General features: G+C 38.7%; 2 protein-coding genes across 4 annotated transcripts in view; one reads left to right on the top strand and one right to left on the bottom strand.

Annotated features, from left to right (window-relative positions):
- Window positions 1–17394, bottom strand: part of TMEM161B (transmembrane protein 161B) — a 76875-nt gene extending 59481 nt beyond the window's left edge. For 2 of the 3 annotated variants that reach the window (XM_055429136.2, XM_088838478.1), the window contains exon 1: window positions 17244–17374. Coding sequence is in view for 1 of the 3 variants with exons in the window: in XM_055429135.2 (XP_055285110.1) it covers window positions 17244–17246 (3 nt within the window). In the remaining 2 variants the exon portion in view is untranslated. Of the gene's footprint in view, window positions 1–17243 lie in introns of all 3 variants that reach the window. The other variant, XM_055429135.2, reaches the window with a different exon arrangement.
- LOC148777029 (uncharacterized) lies at window positions 16976–19666 on the top strand. Its single transcript, XM_088838480.1, has 3 exons — window positions 16976–17097; window positions 17225–17442; window positions 17820–19666. Exons 1-3 carry the CDS (start codon window positions 16998–17000, stop codon window positions 17919–17921), a joined length of 420 nt encoding a protein of 139 aa, XP_088694606.1. The 5' UTR covers window positions 16976–16997; the 3' UTR covers window positions 17922–19666.
- The last annotated feature ends 4033 nt before the right edge of the window (window positions 19667–23699 follow it).

The raw sequence follows: 23699 nt of genomic DNA, 5'->3' as shown, positions 1-23699 counted from the left end.
GCGGCACCAGGACTACTGCTCAGGTGTGAAAGAAGGGCCTGCACTAAGGCAGGGGCACTGCTGCAGGAAGGAGGGTGGCAAGAGCCATACAGAGTCACTATTCATCATGTGCCCAATGAGCTAGGGTCTCTATCAAACAACGTTAAAAATCTATAAATTCAAATTACACCACTACAGAAATTATTTGTATCTATAAACAAGAAAAGCAAACAACACTTTAATTAACAAATACAGGCTGCCTGCCTAATATACATCCGATATCTTGCCGGCTACTACTAGAAACTTGCCAGAGGACTTTTCTGTCCCTCTGACCACTGTATCTCAAATACTCAGAGCAATGACATTTAGAATAATTCTAAGGCACACAGCACGGTTGAATGAATGAATGAACGGCACTACTACAAAACAAACTGTCTTGACAGAACCTAAAACCCAGGATTATCATATTAGGTAACAAATATACTAAGACAATTTTGGAGCACAAAATTGCATAGTACTAAGAACAAGGGTTCAGGGTTATATAAATTCAAAAAATTGAACAGAAAAGTTTCAGAGTAGATGATTAAAATGAAACCAAGGAAGGGAATTCCAGGTTAAATGACAAATGGGAACAGAGTAACCATGGGACAGCTAAGAACTTAGTTCAACCAAAGCAGACAACAATATGTTACAAAGAACTGTGAGAAATCAGATGAAGACAGAATTTTAGATTGCTAAAAATCTTCAAGGCTATGATTTTTCCCGTGGTCATGAATGGATGTGAGAGTTGGGACTGTGAAGAAAGCTGATCGCTGAAGAATTGATGCTTTTGAACTGTGGTGTTGGAGAAGACTCTTGAGAGTCCCTTGGACTGCAAGGAGATCTAACCAGTCCATTCTAAAGGAGATCAATCCTGGGTGTTCATTGGAAGGACTGATGCTAAAGCTGAAACTGCAATACTTTGGCCACCTCATGCGACAAGTTGACTCACTGGAAAAGACTCTGATGCTGGGAAAGGTTGGGCGCGGGAGGAGAAGGGGACGACAGAGAATGAGATGGCTGGATGGCATCACCGACTCTGTGGACATGAGTTTGAGTGAACTCCAGGAGTTGGTGATGGACAGGGAGGCCTGGCGTGCTGTGATTCATGGGGTCGCGGAGAGTCGGACACGACTGAGCGACTGAACTGAACTGAAAAATCTTTAAAATCAAGATGATGCATTGATCTGAGGTGTTTGCAAATATCGCATTGGAAGGCTTTTAAACAATCAAGGGTAGGAGAATAAAGCAATCCAAGTAACATATAAGGATAATTAGACATAACAATATGTTGAACAGTCAAAGAGAAAACCTAAGACTATTAAGGTAGAAACAGTTGAAACTAGGAAGGAAAGAATGAAACTAAAAAGTTTGTCTGTAGGAAACCAATCAACTTTGAGTATGACTGAACATGAAGAAGGAAAACAACTACAGAACAAAAAAGCAATGTCTCAAATGTTATTTAAGAATATTTTAGTTTTGGTGACTGGGAGAATCCCGGAGTCACTGACAGGAAAGTTGCAGACTGAAGGAAACTCAAGGAAGTGAATGGACAAGCTTCCCACAGGCCTCCCACTCAAGCTGTGCCCTCAGCCATTCAGAACACACATAAAACATGTTTTTCTGGCACAATCGATCTATATCAGACAGACTGGCAATAATCACGTTTGTAAGAGTTCTAACAACTAATATCCAGTGAAACATAAGTTACTAAGTGGATCAGATGTTCAAGTTCACTAACTGCTCCATTCCATTACCGTCTTAATGATACACTGGAAGTCAAATAAAAAGCAGGCTGCTTGATAAGGAGTAATTTAGAGCAAAAGGCAGCACTGAGGGATATTTTATTCAGGCAGTGATAAAGTCTGAAGAGATACACAGAACAGTCATCTAGAGCATAAAATACTCTCAACCCTAAATAGTTCTGGAACTGACTGACTGATGCTCAATTCTGATTCTTAAAATGTGTTTTTCTAGACTTTTAAATGACAAAACTACTTTCCAATCCTACTTCTTTAGACAAAACCCTATCTAAAATTTTGTCTATCTTTTGATATGTAAATATGATTGATTTAGCCACAATCTAGTCTAGCTTAAGTCTTGCAAACAATCCATATTTAAGTTCAAGGTGAGAGGACAACTTCTTCCATCACATGTTGATCTTATCAAACTCTTAAAATGTTAACCACCCTTCACTGCCACCTTCAAATAATATGTGATAAGTGATATGGTAGAGGTCAGTGCCCAGTATTATGGGTGCATTCCAACAAAGGGGGTGAATAAATCTACATGGGAGAGGTAAGAAAGACTTGTTCACAGAGGTGACATCCAAACTAATGTTACAAGGTTAGAGTAGTATCCCACTGTCAGAAAGTAAAGAAATACAAGTTCAGATACATCTATTTGTACCAAAGCTAGTGGAGGTGATGGAATTCCAGCTGAGCTATTTCAAATCCTAAAACACGATGCTGTTAAAGTGTTGCACTCAATAAGACAGCAAATTTGAAAAACTTGGCAGTGGCCACAGGCCTGGAAAAGGTCAGTTTTCATTCCAATCTCATAGAAGGGCAATGCCAGAGAATGTTCAAACTACCACACAATTGCACTCATTTCACATGCAAGCAAAGTAATATTCAAAATCCTCTAAGCTAGGCTTGAACAGTACGGGAACGGAAAATTTCCAGATATTCAAGCTGGATTTAGAAAAGGCAGAGAAACCACAGATCAAATTGCCAACATCTGTTGGATCATAGAAAACGCACAGAGAATCCCAGAAGAACATCTACTTCTGCTTCACTGACTATGTTAAAGCCTATGATTGTGTGGATGACAACAAACGGGAAAATTCTTCCAGAGATGGAATACAAGACTACCTCACCTGCCTCCTGAGAAGCCTGTATGCAGGTCAAGAAACAACAGTTAAAACCAGGTGTGGAACAACAGACAGGTTCCAAATTGGGAAAGGAGTATGTCAAGGTTGTATATTGTCACCTTGCTTATTTAACTTATATGCAGAGTACATGATGCAAAATGCCAGGCTGGATGAAGCACAAGCTGGAATCAAGATTGCTGGGAGAAATATCAATAACCTCAGATATGCAGGTGATACCACCCTTATGGCAGAAAGAGAAGAGGAACTAAAGAGTCTCTTGATGAAAGTGAAAGAGGAGAGTGAAAAAGTTGGCTTAAAACTCAATATTCAAAAAACGAAGATCATGGCATCTGGTCCCATCACTCCATGGTAAACAGGTAGGGAAACAATGGAAACAGTGACAGACTTTATTTTGGGGGCTCCAAAAACACTGCAGATGGTTAACGCAGCCATGAAATTAAAAGATGCTTGCTCTTGGAAGAAAAGCAATGACAAACCTAGACAGTGTATTAAAAAGTAGAGACATCACTTGCTGACAAAGGTCCGTCTAGTCAAAGCTATGGTTTTTCCAGTAGTCATGTATGGATGTGAGAGTTGGATCATAAAGAAGGCTGAGCACCGAAGAACTGATGCTTTTGAACTGTGGTGTTGGAGGAAACTTGAGAGTCCCTTGGACTGCAAGGAGACCAAACCAGTCAATCCTCTAGGAAATCAGTCCTGAATATTCATTGGAAGGACGGACATTGGAGCTGAAGTTCCAATACTCTGGCCACCTGATGTGAAGAGCCAACTCACTGGAAAAGACCCTGATGCTGAGAAAGACTGAAGGCAGGAGGAGAACAGGACGACAAAGGACGAGATGTTTGGACGGCATCACCGACTCGACGGACATGAGTTTGAGCAAGCTCCGAGAGATGATGAAGGACAGGGGAAGCCTGGCGTGCTGCAGTCCATGGGGTCTCAAAGAGTTGGACATGACTGAGTGACTAAACAACAACAGTTACACATGGCTAGATTCTGGTATGGGTTACACACAATGGATTCTTCTGTAGGTACTTAGAAGTCCAGGATCCTAAGCCTGGAAGCAACTAAATCAAATATATTTTGGAAGAATAACTCTGCCACTTCCATGGAAAAGTAAAGAAGAGGTAAGTAAAAGTAACTGCAGGCAAAGAGCTAAATTACAAATCCACTGAAATAGTCCAACAAACATCATGAAAGCCTAAACTAAAACAACTTCAAAAACAAGAGCAAAATTAACATTTTTAGAGGGGGAAAAAAGGAAAAAGACATGAGATTAATAGTTATCTCTGCAAGTAGGTAAAGATGACATTTAAAGTGGTTACGTAAAGATAAAATGCAAATAATGGGCATAATCATTCTTTGGAGAAATTAAGCAATAAGAGAATCTGACAATTACTAGAATGGCTCACATATAAAATATATATATATATATATATTTGTAGTGGGGGAAATATACATGCATAAGGCAAGAGGGAAGGAACCAATATAAGGGGGCTGCTAAATATTCTAATCAAGAGTTAACTGTGAATACTGTTTTAGAAACAGATGAGACCAAAGGCCTAAGCTGAAAGTAAAACTTCATGAGACCTTGTTTTACCTAATAGAAGCACACAAAAAGGTAAAGAAATGTATTAAATTTAAAAACCAAGGTCTTCAGAGTTTACATAACTTGAGGGAGGGGGTGGAAACCAGGTCAAGATTTTGATGCCCTGCTTTCCACTGAATATAGTCATTTTGGAAAACTCATTATATATCATTTCAAAGTCCTTAGATTGTTCCCTAAAAACCATGATGGGATGGGGAGCTGATCTCTAAAACAAGAGGGGAGGGAATTTTGTGAGAAATTCAAAAGCTGTGAGAATTTTCACAGAAATGTAACAGAAGAATTGAATGAATAATTGCCAAGCAACTTCGTCTAAAAGACGAAGCTTTAGGTACAACATCAGAGAAATAAAAGATCTGGAGTTAAAGGTTAAATCTGCAGGATAATTAAGTAGCTGGTCAAAAGAGCCAAAGAAAACCACCAAAGTGGACAAAGTTTGAGAGATCTTGAAAAAGGACCACACCAAGGTCAGGATCGTGGCAATGTGACTGTGGGAAGGTTCAGAGACTTTAAAAAGTGGCTAAAGAATCTGAATAAAGTCACTGATTGATATTTGATACAGATTTATTGATTGAATCATATGAAATCAAATACTTAACTCTTTTGACCTACAAAACAGCAATTTCATATAGTTCAAACTGTTACTACAAACAGAATTATATACACATAATATATAGGTAAAAGTAAAATGACAGAAAGGGAATTGAAAAACACAATTATCAACAACTGTGATTTGAACTCAAACAACATGGGTTTTCAAATTTAAACATTTACAGAATAAGTTCAGTTTGCAAAACATCAATGTTTTGCACCACAAAATATTTTTTTAATTTCTTTAAAGTAAAAAAGTAGAAGCAGAAATTTTTATTTCCCAATTCAGAATAAGAAGTCTAAGGTACTTTAAAACTAAGGTCAAAACCCACAAACCAATAAAATGCCCAGGTAAACATCACCCTAAATATCGCAGTGAGAACCACAACATGCAGAATGCATGAGTTTCACACAACCATACGCAAAACAGCAGATCCAGACTTTCTGCGAAAGGTGACGATGTAAAGCCATTTCTCAGAATTTGATTAAACTTAGAAAAAAACTTCAGATATTTCCCCAAGATATAAACTGATAAGGCAAAGGGGAAGATCAACAATAAACAGAGGGCAAAGATAAAAATACTTTTCCAGAGGACACTCTAATTAAGCATAATTTATAAAAACATCTTAACATATTAGAGTTGAAATTAATAGTTGTTTATCTTAAAAGATCATTTTCCAGTTACAGTAGGTTGAATAAATTATGTAATATTTCATATAAAGCAATATCATACAGTCATTAAAATGCTGATGAAAAATGAAGTATTTTTAAAGATGTTAGCAACTTTATCTCTAGCCAAAGCAGGCATAAATGTTTTACTATAATACTGATAAGTAACAAACAAAAGTTTCAAAGGAAGAAGATATCCCTAAATTCTCCTACTCTTCCATAACCGTAAGAATACTTTCTGACAATATAAACAATATCCCTATAGATCTATATTCAAAAAACCTATTAGTCAAAACTAATAAATTTACATTTGATATTTACAAATCATCTTGCGTATTCAAACCAATTCTTTCTCATTCCTTAACATTCATTTCCTCCATAAAACCTTCCTTGCTACAAAAAAAATACGTGTAATTTCAAAACAGCCTTTATCATGCTCAGCTGTAATTTAAGGGTCTCTCCCCTTCTAGAACTACATTCATCTCATTTTCACTTCTTCAGCTCCAAACTCCAATCCTAAGAAAGAAAATAGAATATTTACTTTTTAGATGAAATGAAAGGATAAAGCATAATTTGGCCACAGTTCTTCACTACATTCATGTTCCTATACGTGCCAAATACTGAACTTTATTTTCAATAAAGATGAAAATTATTTAAGAGTGAAAGATATCATGTTTTCTGCATACCTCGGAGTAAGAGTTGTAGCAACTTTTACAAGATAATCCTCTCAATTTAATGCAATATGTGTTGCAAATACTTCCTTTCAAACTTTTGTAAATACACTAATAAAGCTTTTTGAAATTTCAAAATTTCAGCTTGTATCTAAATTTTAAGTAAAAAAAAGTCAAGAAAACTTAATATGCATCCTTAATGTTAACTGTTAGAAAATGCTTTCATTGTGAATATTTTAAAATGTTGAGTAATTAAACATCACAATCAAGATAGTTCTGTCACTATAGCACAGCAACTAGACAAACCTTCTCTGGGACTCATTCCTTACCTACAAAAAGACAAGAGTTGGCAAATGATCTCCAAAATCTTGAAAGAGCTTACTGATGATGACTGCAATTACTTTAATTAAATAAACAATAGATTGTGTGCAGTTACATATTTACCATTACTAAGTAACCATCAAATCCTGTGATAGGCAGTTGTTCCCAATGGAAAATTCTTTCCTCATTAAGAATTAAATGAGCTACTATTTGTAGGAGAGTTGAAAGGAAATCAGAGCTCCATCCAAGTTAATGCAAAGAAGTACACCTAGCCCACTGCCCAACATTCTTATCTCAACAAGTAGTTTGCTGTATTTCTCTTAGGAGACTTGTAAATGCCAAAAGTTCTGGTTTCTTTTTTTTTTTTTAATTTATCTCAGCTATGTGGTCAATTCTCTTTTATTAAATGCTTCATTTTCTTTATGACCTGAAAACATTTTTAGGAACTATGATGATCTTAACAACTTCTGATGGGAATGACTGAGAAACTATCAAAATCAAAAATATGTCTTAGTTCAAATCAAATAAAAAAAGTTTTAAAGAATAAATATCACAATTAAACTTACTACATATACTACAACAAATTTTAACCAAAGCTTTCTTTTCTGTCCCTTCCGACTGGAAAATTTATTTCTTTGACATTTAATTCTAATTGCAGTTATTCTAGATTCCTTTCAACTTCCTTTCTGTCTTAAAAATTGGATTACGAAAAGATTAGTCTATTCAACATGAAACAACTGACCTATCCAAACAATGAAACTGTCTAGGAATAAATGATACAGTGAGGCTTCACTGTCTTAATGTTAATTAAGAAAATAGGGAACAGAGCAGGAAGGCAGTAGGCACAAACTTAAATGGAAGCAAAATTCTACTAATGAATTAGCTATTAACAAAAGCAAAACTTTCAAGGAAAAAAAGGCATGGCTTCTCTTTTAAACAAGACTGTAACCATTAACAAATGACTGTAACCATGGAATACTTAAATGCATATATGCCCATAAACCATAAAGACCTGGAACTATTCTCTAGTCAGTCATTTACACTCACCATAAAAACAGCCAAAATCTTCAGAAATGAGCAAAATACTTAACAAACACTGAAGTTAATGAAGTTTTGGGTCGAGCAGAATCCTCCACTGTGACTTTTCCTTTAAGGAAAAGAAAGCAGGAAACTACGGCACTGCTTTTTCTAAGCAGATCACTGCATGAAGGCAAACAGTGGCAATCAACAGGTGAAAGATAACAAAAATCAGCGAACCACTGTGTAAAGGGCAGACATTAAAAACTATATATAAAAATAAGCAATTCAAGACTGCTATTTCAAAGGGTTGTATTACTTATCAAAAAGATAAAAAATATTAAGATTATTTAAAAAGGAGAAACAGCCCTAGCCTTTGAAGTGCCTTCTCCGTGACATTAACTGATGGCAGTCTATAATCATACATTTATACTATGGAGCTTATTGAACTTCCTTCTTCGTAAGTAATTTCTACTGTTGGAGAAAAGTCTCCCAAGGCCCCTAAGTATTTCCATGTCATCCCTTCACAATCCAAACCTCACTACTCCCAAGAACTTATTTCAAAGATTAATCACTATCATCAAGGACTTCCATTTTTTCCCCTAAAGAATCTTTGTAATAAATAGCTAGCTAGCTAGATAACTAGTTTATGGTTAGTCCGAAGTTACATGGGGAGGTGACTTCTGCAAATTCTGCTAGCAATAAAAACGTTTACTAGAGTGTGCTGAAGGTCTGGGAAGGAAGGTAAGATACTCTAAAAGACTATGTTCTTCTCTACAACTCCAGGGGGGGAACACAGTTCTAGGTGCAAGCAGTAGGTAATCCAAGTGAAAAGAAAAGGAGCAAGCCAGTCCTGAGAGCCCTCAGGAAAAGTGGGCTGTGACACACGAGACACACCTGGAAGAAACTTAATACACTGCAGGCTCACACTGAAGAAATTCCAATTCACCGAAGGTCCTTATCCCCAGTTCTCTAACTGTTCCTCATTTATCATTGTTACCGGAAGTTCATCCCCAGGCCTAAGGGAAATTCATGCTCTGGTGTGAAAGAGTGCCAGTTAAGGTAAAAGGAATATGAAGGAATCCTTATTGTGAATTACTGCAGCAGAGTCAGAAATATTTAGCATCTGAGTTAGAATTGCCAATCATTACAGCTTTCATGACAGTAATAATTAATTCCTCTAATACCATGAGATGTGATGCTGCTGCTGCTGCTAAGTCACTTCAGTCGTGTCCGACTCTGTGCGACCCCATAGACGGAAGCCCACCAGTCTTCCCCTGTCCCTGGGATTCTCCAGGCAAGAACACTGGAGTGGGTTGCCATTTCCTTCTCCAATGTGTGAAAGTGAAAAGTGAAAGTGAAGTCGCTCAGTCGTGGCCGACCCTTAGCGACCCCACGGACTGCAGCCTACGAGGCTCCTCCATCCATGGGATTTTCTAGGCAAGAGTACTGGAGTGACTTGCCATTGCCTTCTCCGATGAGATGTGATACTGGGTAGTAACTAGGTTAGAAGGATCTTCTAGAAATATAATCACTAATTATAGTATTACTTCTATAGGAGAATGTTTTTGAAATTCAATCCTTTCATTAAGTTAAAATTTGTCAAAGATAAACAGTAAGATTGGCACAACAGTACAGTGGTCAAATAGCCTGATTTAGAAGTCAAATTTCACCACCACTGGATATACAATTTTGGGTGAGATACTCTAATCTCACTGTGCCTCCATTTCTGTATCTGTAAAACAGAGGTTAAAAAAAAAAAGTAGGTAAAATATGGAGATTAAAAAAAATAGTAGGAGGTTAGGGGGAAAAAAAGCCCAAGAGTGATTACTTCGTAAGTGTTTAGTTAAGTAGAGCAGATAAATATTAACTCTAAATAAACGTAGCTACTATTGCTATTGAGGAAAAGTACTTAAAATTCAGTTTCTTATCCACCCAACATACTTCTACTTCTACTTACACTTAAAGACCTAGACCAATCAATCCTTTGTTAAATCCTTCTTAAATTCCATACAAATTGAATATTTCCTTCTTGGTCCCCTCAATGTACATTCAACTAAAAGTACATCAATAATATTCACAAATCCACATATTGAGAGTCACAGACCTTGAAACAAACTCTAGAGGTCATTTAGTTCTGGTTCAAGTAGACTTTCAATGCCATATACTTATCGTACACTTCCCAAAGTCATTTTTAAAGATATGAATGTCTGAGCAGTTGGTTTTAACACAACTTTTAAAAAACAAATAAAACACTATAATCGGCTATCAAGATTCTGAACTTCAACACTGAAGTGTCAAAAGCTGAAATTATTTCAGGTTTTTGTAAATCTTTTGTTTATGGTCAAAACACAAAATACATTTAATCTACTTTAACAACAGAATTACCAAGTCTGTTTAACGTAAATAAAAGATACTCTGTAAGTCAGAATACTTATAAGTGAATAAGTTGTATTCTCTCAAGATCTGTAATAACTTAAAAGGCTAAAAATATGTGGCACAAAAAAATGCAATCTATTAAGTAAAATGTAACATCACCTACTAATATTTTAAAAAACAGATTTCTATCATTTTTCTGTTCACTATACGGAAAGGTAATCATACATGACTTTACTGAAAGATTCACACTGTAGTTAAAGACACTATGAACTTTGTACCTGATAGATACTACAACACTTTTTTGGGGTGCAATTATAAACAGATTTTCAAAGACAGCAGGTATATATGAACGTAAATGTGTCCCAGTGTCACCTTCTCACTGTGGCTTTCCCTGAATGCCCCATCTAAAATCACCACTCCAATCATTTCCTTAACTCTGTTCTATCTTTCCTTATTGTATTTACCATGACTAACAAACATTATATCTCAACTGATTACCATCAGGCTCTCAATAAAACCTAAGATCCACAAAGACAAGAAAGTCTCTGTTTTATAAAGTTATGTCTCTGTTGCCAAGAACAGTATGTGACATACAGATACTGCTTAACAGACAATGAATGATTAAACAAATACTTCTGAGGTAAGAGCATGAATTTTAAGTTTGGTGAACCAAAAGGGACAATCACTTCAGTTAAAACCAAGAGAATGTTCATTTTACCGGGACTTTAGAGATTTTCTTTTCCTGTAACTCAAGAGTAGGTAGTATACAAGGAGTAGGAGCACAATTTACAAATCAGGTTTACATCTTCAAAGCTCCTCTAGCTATGGTTTTTCCAGTAGTCACGCATGGATGTGAGAGCTGGACCACAAAGAAGGCTGAGCACTGAAGAATTGATGCTTTTGAACTGTAGTGCTGGAGAAGACTTTTGAGAGTTCCTTGGATTGCAAGATCAAACCAGTCAATCCTAAAGGAAATCAGTCCTGAATATTCACTGGAAGGACTGACCCTGAAACTGAAACTCCAATACTTTGGAGTTACCTGAAGCAAAGAGCCAACTCATTAGAAGAGACCCTGATGCTGGGAAAGATTGAAGGCAGGAGAAGGGGATGACAGAGGACAGGATGGTTGGATGGCATCACCGACTTGAAGGATATGAGTTTGAGCAAGCTCTGGGAGATGAAGAAGGACAGGGAAGCCTGATGTGCCGTGCAGCCCATGGGGTCGCAAAGAGTCAGACACGACTGAGTGACTAAACAACAACAGGGCAAGTCGGTGTTCAAAAATCATAATAGAAAAATAATAAATTCTCTCTTAAAAAATGAACACTTTAGAATATGTTCTGATTTTCTAAAATCAACTATTTTGAAAGGAAGAAAAAGGGCAAACTAAACCCAAAGTAAGCAAAAAAAGAAATAGTATGAATTATCTTCAATGGAACTGAAAAGAAGAAATCAACAGAGAAAAATCAATGAAACCAAAGTTGGTTCTTTGAAAAGATCTATAAAATCAGTAAATTTTTAGCCCTATCAAGTAAGGAAAAAAGAGAGGACACAAATTATTAATATCAGAAATGACAGGGGGGATATCACTATAGATCCATGGACATTTAAAAGGATAATAAAGAAGCATTATGAACAAGTTTATGTTCATAAATTTTATAACCTAGATGAAATTACCCAATTTCTGAAAGATACAATTTGCCCAAACTTATACAAGAAATAGACAATGTGAACAGGCCTATAACTACTAAGAATATGAATCAATAATAACCTTCCTATACAAAAAGCATCAGGCCCAGTAGGGTGCACTGGTGCTTCTATCAAACATTTAAGGAAGAAATTATACCAAGTCTCTACAATCTCTTTCATCAGAGGATAGAAGCAGAGAGAACACTTCCTAACTCATTCTAAGAGCAGTACCCCAATACCAAAATCAAGCAAAGGATTACAAGGAAAAACAAACAAAAAACTAAACCAATATCTCTCATGAACATAGATGCAAAAACCCTAAACAAAATACCAACAAATCAAATTCAACAATGTATGAGAAGAATTATACACCACAACAAAGTGGAATTTATTCCAGGTATTTGAGGCTAGTTCAACAATCCAAAATCCATTAAAGTAATTCAACACATCAACAAACCACATGTATGATGATCACTCAGCACAAAAACCTCAATATCCCTATCAAAGTTTCTAATGGCTGCATTAGAGTTCCTTCAAAGTGCTTTCAGGACCACAAGTTTCAGACTTAATTGTAAAACTCATTAAAAATTAAATTATGAGACTCTACTCCCTCAATAAGGCAGCCCAGATAAGCATTTTTATCAAGCATCACAGGTGAATCCCATGTGAACTTAAATTGAGAATTAGTGTCCTAATTATTAAGAATTAGTGTCCTTACTCCTTGGAAGGAAAGTTATGACCAACCTAGACAGCATATTAAAAAGCAGAGACATTACTTTGTCAACAAAGGTCCGTCTAGTCAAGGCTATGGTTTTTCCAGTAGTCATGTATGGATGTGAGAGTTGGACTATAAAGAAAGCAGAGCACAAAAGAATTGATGCTTTTGAACTGTGGTGTTGGAGAAGACTCTTGAGAGTCCCTTGGATAGCAAGGAGATCAGTCCTGCGTGTTCACTGGAAGGACTGATGCTGAAGCTGAAACTCCAATCCTTTGGCCACCTGATGCGAAGAGCTGACTCATCTGAAAAGACCCTGATGCTGGGAAAGACTGAGGGCAGGAGGAGAAGGGGACGACAGAGGATGAGATGGTTGGACGGCATCACCGACTCAATGGACATGAGTTTGGGTAAACTCTGGGAGTTGGTGATGGATAGGGAGGTCTGGAGTGCTGCGGTTCATGGAGTCACAAAGAGTTGGACATGACTGAGCGACTGAACTGAACTGAGTGTCCTAATTTAACTTTTCAAAACTCAGTTGAAGCCACCTATTATGTGTCTCCCTCCCCCCATCAGAATTTCTTTCCCCTGTGTTAGTCATGTATTTCTAACTTTTACCACATTATCTCTTCCCAACGGCCTTCCTCATTTCCCAAAAAGAAAATTCTCATTAACTCCAATTAAGGCAGAGATTCACAACATCTTTTTTTTTAACAACCAACATACTGAGCACAATCCTAGTAGTAAAGTTACAAGAGGATGCTACGTAGATAAAACAAGCCATGAGATTCCTACAATTCTAGGAGTCTGATCTACTTTTCACCCACAATCAACCTAAATAGTGTAAAAATCTATTTGATTAAAGTTGGTCTGTAACAGTCAAAAAGTATAATAAAAATATAACCTCATTCCTTTACTAAATTTTCTATGGATTCTTCATCATTATGCCAACCAAGAACTTCCAGATACTCAAGCTGGGTTTAGAAAAGGAAGAGGAACCAGAGATCAAATTCCAACATTCACTGGATCACAAAGAAAGCTAGAGAATTTCAGAAAAACATCTACCTCTGTTTTATCGACCACGTCAAAGCCTTTGACTGTGCGCATCATAAAGAACTGTGGAAAGCTCTTAAAGAGATGGGAATACCAGACCATCTTATTTGTCTCCTGAGAAACCTGTATGCGGGTCAAGAAGCAACAGTCAGAACGCTGTATAGAACAACTGACTGGTTCAAGATTGAGAAAGGAGTACGACGGGGCTGTCTGCTGTCACCTGCTTGTTTAATCTATACGCTGAGCACATCATGATTAATGAGTTACAAGCTGGAATTAAGAAAGGTGGGAGAAACATCAACAACCTCAGATAGGTGGATGATACCACCCTAATGGCAGAAAGCCAACAGTAACTAAAGAGCCTAATGATGAGGGTGAAGGAGAGTGAAAGAGTCAGCTTAAAACTAAGTATTAAAAAAACTAAGATCATGGCATCTGGCCCCATTACTTCATGGCAAATAGAAGGGGAAAAGGTGGAAGCAGTGACAGATTACAGGACTTCTCTGTAGCTCAGATGGTAAAGAATCTGCTCAGAATGCAGCAGACCCGGGTTCGATCCCTGGGACAGGAAGATCCTCTGGAGAAGGGAATGGCAACCCACTCCAGTATTCTTGCCTGGAGACTCCCTTGGACAGAGGACCCTGGCAGGCTACAGTCCATGGGATTGCAAAGAGTTGCACACGGCTGAGCGACTAACACTACTTATTATACACTACTACTAGTGAGATTTACTCTATTCTTGGGCTCTAAAATCAATGCGATGCTAACTGCAGCCCTGCAGTTGGAAGACGTTTGCTTCTTGGCAAGAAAGCTATAACAGGCCTACATGGCTAGACAGTGTGTTGAAAAGCAGAGGCATTACTCCAACAAAGGTCCATACAGTCAAGGCTATGGTCTTCCTAACTGTCACGTTCGGCTGTGACAGTTGGACTGTAAAGAAAGTGGAGCACTGAAGAACTGATGCCTTCAAAGTATGGTGTTGGAAAAAAGACTCCTGAGAGTCCCTTGGATAGAAAGGAGATCAAACTAGTCAATCCTAAGAGAGATCAACCCTGAATACTCGTTAGAAGGACGGATGCTAAAGTTGAAACTCCAGTATTTTGGTCATTTGACATGAACGGCTGACTCACTGGAAAAGGCCCTGATGCTGAGAAAGACTGAGGGCAGGAGAAGAGGGCATCAGAGGATGAGACGGCTGGATAGCATCACCGATGCAATCGACATGAACTTGGGCAAACTTCGAGAGATGGTGAGGGACAGAGAGGCCTGGTGTGCTGCAGTCCACCAGATTACAAAGAGTTGGACATGACAAGGCGACTGAACAACAATTCATTTTCACAACAGAAAAAAACAAGTCAACACTCAGTATTTTTGATCTTGATCACGAGTTTATATTGATTAAAACAAAAAATCAAGATGTAAAATAAAAAAGGCTCTGCTTTCCATTCTGTGGTTGTGTTTAAGACAGTAGTAAAATACTTGACCAAACACATTGACAAAGATTCTAAGTATTACCTACTTGATATGTTAAAAAATGCAAAACTGCCAAACTACTGCTGCTGCTGCTGCTGCTGCTAAGTCACTTCAGTCGTGTCCGACTCTGTGTGACCCCATAGACGGAAGCCCACCAGGCTCCCCCATCCCTGGGATTCTCCAGGCAAGAACACTGGAGTGGATTGCCATTTCCTTCTCCAATGTGTGAAAGTGAAAAGTGAAAGTGAAGTCGCTCAGTCGTATGCGACCCTTAGCGACCCCATAGACTGCAGCCCACCAGGCTCCTCCATCCATGGGATTTTCTAGGCAAGAGTACTGGAGTGGCTTGCCATTGCCTTCTCCGAAACTACTGCTACTTTATGTAAATTACTACTTTAGGTGATTTACCTAAATCTACCTAAATTTACCTGCCTCTTTCTAAACCTCAGATTTTTCCCTCTGTAAAACTGGGGATTGAGGGGACAGAGGAAGGTGGTTAGGCTAGCCATTATCTTTGGTTTGTTCTAGTCCTTCTGTTCCTTATCTTTGTCTATTTTCATTGTACAAAAGGAAGAAAAAAGAAAAAAAACTCTTAATAATTACAAATTGTACTATTCACTGAGGTTTAGAGAAACATACACACCCACTACTGCCTCAAGAGTCGAAAGGTTAGCTGACAGGATTAGGAACCACATTATTTTGAAGTTCCTTTTTTCACAATCCGTTAAGTTTCTGTAAGTCATTCAAAAGTGAATCATCATACACAACTGAGCAATGTCAACATTTGATCCTGAAAAAAATATGGCAAACTCCAAATTCCAAGGCAGAATGTCCTCCAGACAAGGATCTGAAGTAACTTGACAATTTTGAACCAGACCCCTGTGATACTGGAAAACAGCAAATGTTAAGAAATCCTTCCAACGCCACCTTTCTGGAAATGGCTTACTGCAAAGAACCAACAGTCTCCATAAGGGAAGCAAGACGCAGAAATTGGCTGCCTGTGTGCTCCATGGCATTCGATTCTTTGCAGCTCCATGGACTAGAGCCCACAGGGCTCCTCTATCCATGTGATTTTCCAGGCAATACTGGAGTGAGTTGCCATTTCCTCCTCCAGGGGATCTTCCTGACCCAGGGTTCCAACCTGCATTCCCGGCACTGGCAAGCAGATTCTTCTACCACTGAGCCACCCGGGAAGCCCTGTAACAAGGCCAGATGTAGTGCCTGCAAATTACCATTCTTTGCTTCAAAAATGACTAGTTGAACTGCCTGTCCCCATAGAGCAACTGGAACAAAATATTACCCAAATTCTGAAGTCTCTTCCCCCAGGTTCCATAACTTTGGCCCACCCTCACTTTGAAACAGGATACACCTCCAAGTTTTTCCTCATAAGTCTGGTCTGGTGGTAAAATTTTCTCTGATTTACAGTTGAATCATACTACCCTTTCATCTCCCTTCCCCACACTTAGTTCTTTCTAGCCGTTTCCTCCTCATAAAAGAAAACCCCTTTTGCCTAATATTTGAGGCTCTTACAGATCTTACGGTCAAGGTACTCTTCCTACTCCAACAGTTCCCTCGCCCACACCCCTGCAACATTCCTTTGGAATCAAGACCCTCCTTATTTAGTCCAGACTGGTTTTGTTTTTTTTTTTTTTTTGAGACCTTTTCCAATTTCACAAGGGCCGAGTCTGAAAGATAAACTGACTTGGCCGTTTCTTTAAGTGACACGTGTTGATGCTTTATAAGAAGGGGAGGTATTGGGTCCACCCAGAAAGGCCAGGAGCATTTCTGAGATCTGAAGTTCTTGGCCACTGCCCTACAGCTGAGAGAAAGGAGGAGGTGATCAACCGGGCAAGGTCAACTCTGGGACCACCTGACCCCACGGCCGTCCACAGTGAACGGGCCATGAATATTCTGACTACCTATTTCCAACTCCTAGACAGATCCAGCGGCTGGGCTGGGCAGACGTCGCTTCCTCGGGGGCCCCAGCGCCCCGGTGCTGGTGGTAAGGTCCTGCCCTATCGCTCATCTCATTGCTCCCACCCGCTCCATCCTCAGCTGGCCACCCGGCCGGCTTCCCTGCACAGGACTGACCTCCTGGCCCCGGCTTCCCCCCACTGCTCTCACTCCAGCCCTCACAGGAGGACTCACCATGGCGCCAAGGGAAGGTCGTGGACCCGACACCCAGGAGTACACCGGGGTCGTCCCGAACCTCCCCTCCCAACCCTGCAGCTGGGAGCCACTCGACACCGCGAGGGAGAGGATCTTCCGGCTCGGCCGGAAGTTCTGCTCGGCAGGACAGGAAGTCCCGCCCCTCTGCCGAGCGCCGGCGACCCCACGCCACGCAGAGGTGAGGCGACGCAGGACGTCCTCTATTGCCACTTCCGTGGGTGCTAGGTTAGAGGCCGGGGGCGGTGCCGACCTTGAGCGCGCGCGGGGGGAGGCGCAGGCGCAGCGCAGGTAGGTGGGCGGGCGGCGCGCTGGTGCGGCGCCTGCGAGGATCCGGAGGTAGATTGGGTGGTGTGGGCCCTACTAGGTGATGGAACTACAGGTTCGTGGACGCGGGGAGAGCCGACTCCAGACCCAGCGGATTTCGAGCGGAAGAAAACCCCGGTTAAGCCGCGCTCTTGCTGAGACGACGTGGAAAGTGCCTTAGCTCAGCCACGCCCTTTCTCTTCTACCTTCTTTTTCTGACCGTCCCTTCTGGGAAACTCCGAATCCTTACAGACCCGTCCCTGCGTCGTCTCTGCTCTCCGCTTTGTGGGTTCTCCAGCTCTACCCTTCCTCAGGGCAGTGGAATTTGATCGTGAGACCTTTCCGCACTGTTGAGATACCAGCCGAAGTCAGAACTGCATCTACCAAGAGCAGAGAAACTGGCAAGAGAATTCTGCCTACTTAATCTATTCCAATATGGACGGTTTCCTTTTAGATTAAAAAATATCCATCACCAGTCAAACTTTCGGATTCCTTGTAGTATTGTGTTCCCCTCCTCCCCCAAAGACAACTTCCATATACCTTCAAAATGTTGTGTTAAGTGTACCTGTCAACTCTCTCCTATTGTTTGGTTATACATAGTATTAGTGACAGACTTCAAATGGATATACAGAGTACTTTTAACCCAGAAATTCATCTCACCACTTAGGGGTCCTTGCTTAGGTCCTGACTATATCTGCAGTTTCATCTGTGGGATGCCTTTTTGCCTTAGGGTCTATTTTTGTCGGAAAAGCTGGAATTGGGACAGGAAATCTAGGAGGCTTCAGAAGAACTTAAAGTTGGGTTGGCAAGGGTGGTTAGAGATGTTTCACCTTCCTTACCAAAGTCTCTGAAGAGCATGATACCCAACCTAAACGTGGTCTAAAGATCCTGGGAATCATCAGAGTTCTGAGCCATCTGAAAGAAACATGCACAGAGCAGTTGCCTTATATTAGTTTTCACGTTAAATTTTATTGGGGAATGCATAGGGTGATAGAGAAGATACAGAAATCCGAAGTACTAACGTTGGAAACAGGTGGAGAGGGGCTGGGAAATATTTTGTGGAACAGGTCCTATTGAAGACAAATCCAGAACTTCTCGGAGGGTTCCGCTTCTGCTGTTTGGGACAAGGTTGTAAACAGACAAGCCCCTGGGCATCTGCAGATGGTAACTGTGGGAGAGAGGAATTGGAGTCTGTCGACTGGGGTGTCTGGAAAGCAGCTGCTATCCTTAGGGAAGAAAAGGTGGAGAAGGGAAGTGGCTATAAGTCTGTCACTGACAGCACCATCTTACTCTCATTTCTCACGCCGTGAGTCTTACTGTGCTAGACCTGGCAGCCTCGCTGAGGTTCACAAAGCATCACCTCCTGAGTGGCATAAGACTGAAATTATTAGGGTGGAATTTATTGCTGCCAGAATAAAACCACGAAAGAAAATCACAGTCATTATTCATTATTTGCTAATCATTTTTAATAGACCTTGTGACTCTATGTTCCTTATTTGGTGTAGAGCAACTTGATAAATAACTCTTTTAATATCCTTGTATGTTCCTAATTCTCTTAGTGTGAAAAATCTGTTACAAGCAGTGTTTTATTAAGATTAAAAGGCATGCATGTTTTAAGGTTGCAACAGTTATAATGTTGTGTAAGGTTGCAAGCCTTAAAGAAGAGGAATTTACCTATTTCCATTACTTAAAATAGATGAGAGTCTTTGACAGAGGAAAAAAAAAGGGAAGAAGAATGAAAGAGGAACAAAGATGTGGATGATGGAGATTAAGAAGAAATTTGGTTGTTTCTGGCAAGGAAGTTAGGAGTCCAATCCTTGATGAAAAATCAAAGTTGCTTACTATTCAGGCTTTGTGATGAGTTGTCCTGAGTAAGAACTGTTCTCCGATACTTAAGAACACCAACAAATAGTTATCTCCTCCTTTGACACTTCCACCTGTCTGGAACATTTTCCAACATTAAGACCTATCAGTTTTTCAAAGTCTGGCTCCATATTCTTTGCAAAATGTTTTCCAGATTAGCTCCTATAAGAAATTTCCACTGCTTTTTCTTTAATAAATATAATGAGTTATGCTTATGCGGTCAGTGCCTTTGTAATCTCCACACCTCCCTGCAACATATACTATTTTCCTAAGTAGAGATAAATGCCTGGGACCCTTTTGTGTTGCCCACCCTCTTCCTCTTGAGAAATACCATTTAAATGAATGTTGTAGACCAAAATCACTTCAGTTAAACTGCCCTTAAAATGATTTATGGACCAAAATGTTAGTTGTAGGAATACTTATCATGATTTAAAAAAAAAGTAGGAACAATCTTCAACAATTAGAGATTGGTCAAATTCTGTCATATACACTTAGTGGTATATTATCTAGCTATTTTTTAAAAGCCATTAAGCTAGTCTTTCTAATGGAAAATGTGACCGGTGTGATTGCTTTGATGTGAAAAACTGAGTATAAAACAAAGAGTAAAAAAGGAAGTAACCAAAATATATAAATCATCATTACTGGAATTACCACTCTAAAACTGTAAGAGGGTAATTTTTTTTTAATTCAATTTTTTTACTTAGGAGTGGATGAAAGGGGCTTCCCCCCCCCCATAAAAAATTATGTTTTATAACATTCACCTATATTACTCTCACCTTTCTAATGTGGGAAAACATACAAACATGTTTTTCAGAAGTGTATTGCAACTTTTTAGTAGTTCAGTAGCCTTCCTTTGAAGCTTTTCTTTATTGTTATTATAGTTCATTGGAGGGACTGATGCTAAAGCTGAAACTCCAATACTTAGGCCACCTCATCCGATGAGTTGACTCCCTGGAAAAGACTGATGCTGGGAAGGATTGGGGGCGGGAGGAGAAGGGGACGACAGAGAATGAGATGGCTGGATGGCATCACCAACTCGATGGACATGAGTTTGAGTGAACTCCGGGAGTTGGTGATGGACAAGGAGGCCTGGAGTGCTGTGATTCATGGGGTCGCAGAGAGTCGGACATGACTGAGCAACTGAACTGAACTGAACTGATAGTTATATCTAAGACTATACTACATATCTGACTTACTGGTGGAAAAACTCCTACAAATTTTACACATTACATAGTGCATACTTTCAGGGGTCACTACCATACATAAATGGGATCTTGATATCATTTGATACCTTTTGGGATCAGGAAAGTCTTTAAACAGCCAGGGGCTTCCCTGGAGGCTCAGACGGTGAAGAATCCGCCTGCAGTGCAGGAGACTGAGGTTCGATTCCTGGGTCAGGAAGATTCCCTGGAGAAGTAAATGGCAACCCACTCCAGTATTCTTGCCTGGAGAATTCCATGGACAGAGGAGCCTGGCGGGCTATGGTTCATGGGGTTGCAGAGAGTCAGACACGGCTGAGTGACTAACACTTTCACTCTTTGAACAGCCACCACCAAGAACAATAAAACCGTAAGAAAGGTTTAAAACCTAAACTCATTTTATTCATTCTTCAAGTATTTATTGAGTGTCTGCTGTGTCCCAGTCACTGTTCTAGACTTGGGGAAACTGTGGTAAATAGAGCAGACATGGTCCCTACTATATTTTAGTGATAATAGACCATAAATAAATAAACTATGAGATCATGCTAGGTAGGGAGTTAAAATAGATGAATATTTTAGAATAGGTGACTAAGGAAAACCTCTAAAAGAGTGTTATTTAAACTTGTATTTGACAGGAGAATCCAGCTTTGCAGAAATTGGGGAAACAAATGCTTGCAGAGGGGACAAAAATGCAAAACCCAGAGGCATGAACTATCTTGGAATATCTTAGGGACCAAAAAAATGCCTGCCTGTTTAAAGCATAGTTGACTACAAGAAGAGTATGTTTGCAGGTAGGAAAGAGCAAAATTAAAAGCAATTGAAAGCAACCATAATTTAGATTTTATTCTGTTTTTACATTTTTACTTGAGTTATATGCACGAATTTATTTTTTAAATTAATTTGATAATATTTTTGTAATTAAAGGGTTTAGTTGATTTATATGTAACACAATTACTAATATACATGGAATTAAATGTATCATTATTTGCTATTTGTACCATCTCTCTTTTATTGAGTTTCTCCTTTTTTTGCCTTATTTTAGATTAACTTTTGTTATTCCATTTCTTCTACACCATAAGCTTGACAGTTATGTATTATTTAGTAATTTATATTACACGTTTTCCTGGACAAGGACCCGATAACACATCATTTACTGCCTCACTGCATGTTATATACATTGTGTCTACTTAATATATATTTCCTTAATTTTCTTAAGACATTATATGATTAATATGTGTTTATATTCACTCAAATATTTACTTTGTTGTACTTTATGACTCCTTGAGTTTCTAAGTTTCTATCTGGCATCTTATTTCTTCTTTCTGAAGATCAGGTTTTAGTATCTCCTTTGTACATGGGTGCTGGGGACAAATTCCATTTTTGTATCCTGAAACTTATTTATTTCACCTCATTTTCAAATAACATTTTTTGCTGAATTAGCAGCTATTGTATTTTATCATTTTGAAGATATATTCCATTGCTTTTGGCTTCCAAAAAAATTTTTTTGAGAAATAATTTTGGTTTTATTTTTGCCCCTTTAATCTGTTTTTCCCTTTGGCTGTTTATAAGATGTCCATCTTAAAATTGAAGCAGTTTTATTACAATGTAACAACACTTTTGTATTTTTTAAAATATAGTTTGTTTTCTTTTCGAGTTTGTAGCGCTTCTTTAAACTGGGGTCTCCCATCTTTTCTGTTTTGGAAAGTTCTCAGCTCTCATCCGTCAGTTTCTGCCCTACTCCCTTGCCGTCTCCCCTCCTGGTACTCCACTTAAATGTACACTTGAAGATACTCGATCATTTCAATTTATCCCTTATGTTCCATTTATTTGTCGCGGTGGTTCATTCTGGATAATTCTTACCTGTCATCTCATTCTTCTCTAATAGTCTCTAAACTCCTATTAAACTTAATTTGTTGAAACATTGACTTCAGTTATTATGTTGTTGGTTGTTATCAGTTCAAGCATTTCTCTTTGGTTCTGTTTTATAATTTCCTGTTAGCTATCCAGTAATCTATCTCATTCTGATCTTTTATTTTCTCAAACATATTAAGCATAACTACTTTAAAACTCACGTTGAGTGACGTTGGAATCTGTTGTTATCTGAAACTTCTTGTTTCTTCGTTGTATGTGTTGTTTATCATATTATTTACTTTTATGTATTTTTATTTTATGTCTTTTTGTTTATAAAGTTTTGTTAATTTATGTTATGTTATTTTTGTTTAAATGCCAGAACTAGTGAAGGAAATGATACTTTGAGGTTTAGGATGTTGATAAGGAAGGAATTACGTCTCCTGGCAGAGGCTCTGGCCACTAGTAATCCAGAATCACCCTAGTGTGGCTAGATAATTGGAAGGTCTGCTTCTAGTTCAAACTTTTGCCTCAGTATAGACGCTTGAGATCTCAACTTGAAGCCTGTAGAGTTAACCAGGGCAGTCTCTGAAATCCAGGTTTTGTCTAACTCACTGACTTAATCAGAAGCTCTGTTCAACTTCTCCACCATCTTCTCAAGAATCAGCAGGTACCCCAGATAAGCTGTTATAAATGCTGGATTCAACAACTCTGGGATTTTCTTTCTCTGGATTTTCTACTACCTCATTAGCTCTCTGATGCCTTCAGATATGCATTTTATATTTTGTCCAGCTTTTTGAGTTCTCAGAAGAAGGACTACAGGTATACCTTGAAGATATTGCGGGTTCGGTTTCAGATCGCAATAAAGCAAATACCACAATGAGTCACATTATTTGTTTCTCAATGGCTTAAAATTTATGTTTACACTGTACTGTATTCTATTAAGTGTGAAATAGCATTATGTCTTAAAAAGTGAAAAAATAATCTGCAGTCCTTAGATTATTGTTTATATTTAGTAATAATATTAATAACATTATTAATATTTAAAGGAATATTACTATCCCTTTAAAAATACTCTTGCTAAAAAATGCTAATCTTCATCTGAGTCTTCAGTGAGTTGTAATCATTTAACTGGTGGAGGGTTTGAAATATTTTGAGAATTCCCAAATTTGACACACAGACATGAAGTGAGCAAATGCTTTTGGAATAATGGTACCAAGAG

The sequence above is a fragment of the Moschus berezovskii genome, chromosome 8, assembly GCF_049115385.1.
Source record: "Moschus berezovskii isolate FMDL1 chromosome 8, NW_MosBer_1.0, whole genome shotgun sequence".
NCBI lineage: Eukaryota > Metazoa > Chordata > Mammalia > Artiodactyla > Moschidae > Moschus > Moschus berezovskii.
The sequence above is the reverse complement of the archived record's forward strand: the minus strand, read 5'-3'. Positions and strand labels throughout refer to the sequence as shown.

Coding starts and splice junctions, on each gene's coding strand:
- LOC148777029 (XM_088838480.1), top strand. CDS start 16,998: ATGAATATTCTGACTACCTATTTCCAACTCCTAGACAGATCCAGCGGC. Junction 17,098..17,224: donor CCAGCGCCCCGGTGCTGGTG/GTAAGGTCCTGC, acceptor CTCTCACTCCAG/CCCTCACAGGAGGACTCACC. Junction 17,443..17,819: donor CGACCCCACGCCACGCAGAG/GTGAGGCGACGC, acceptor GAATCCTTACAG/ACCCGTCCCTGCGTCGTCTC.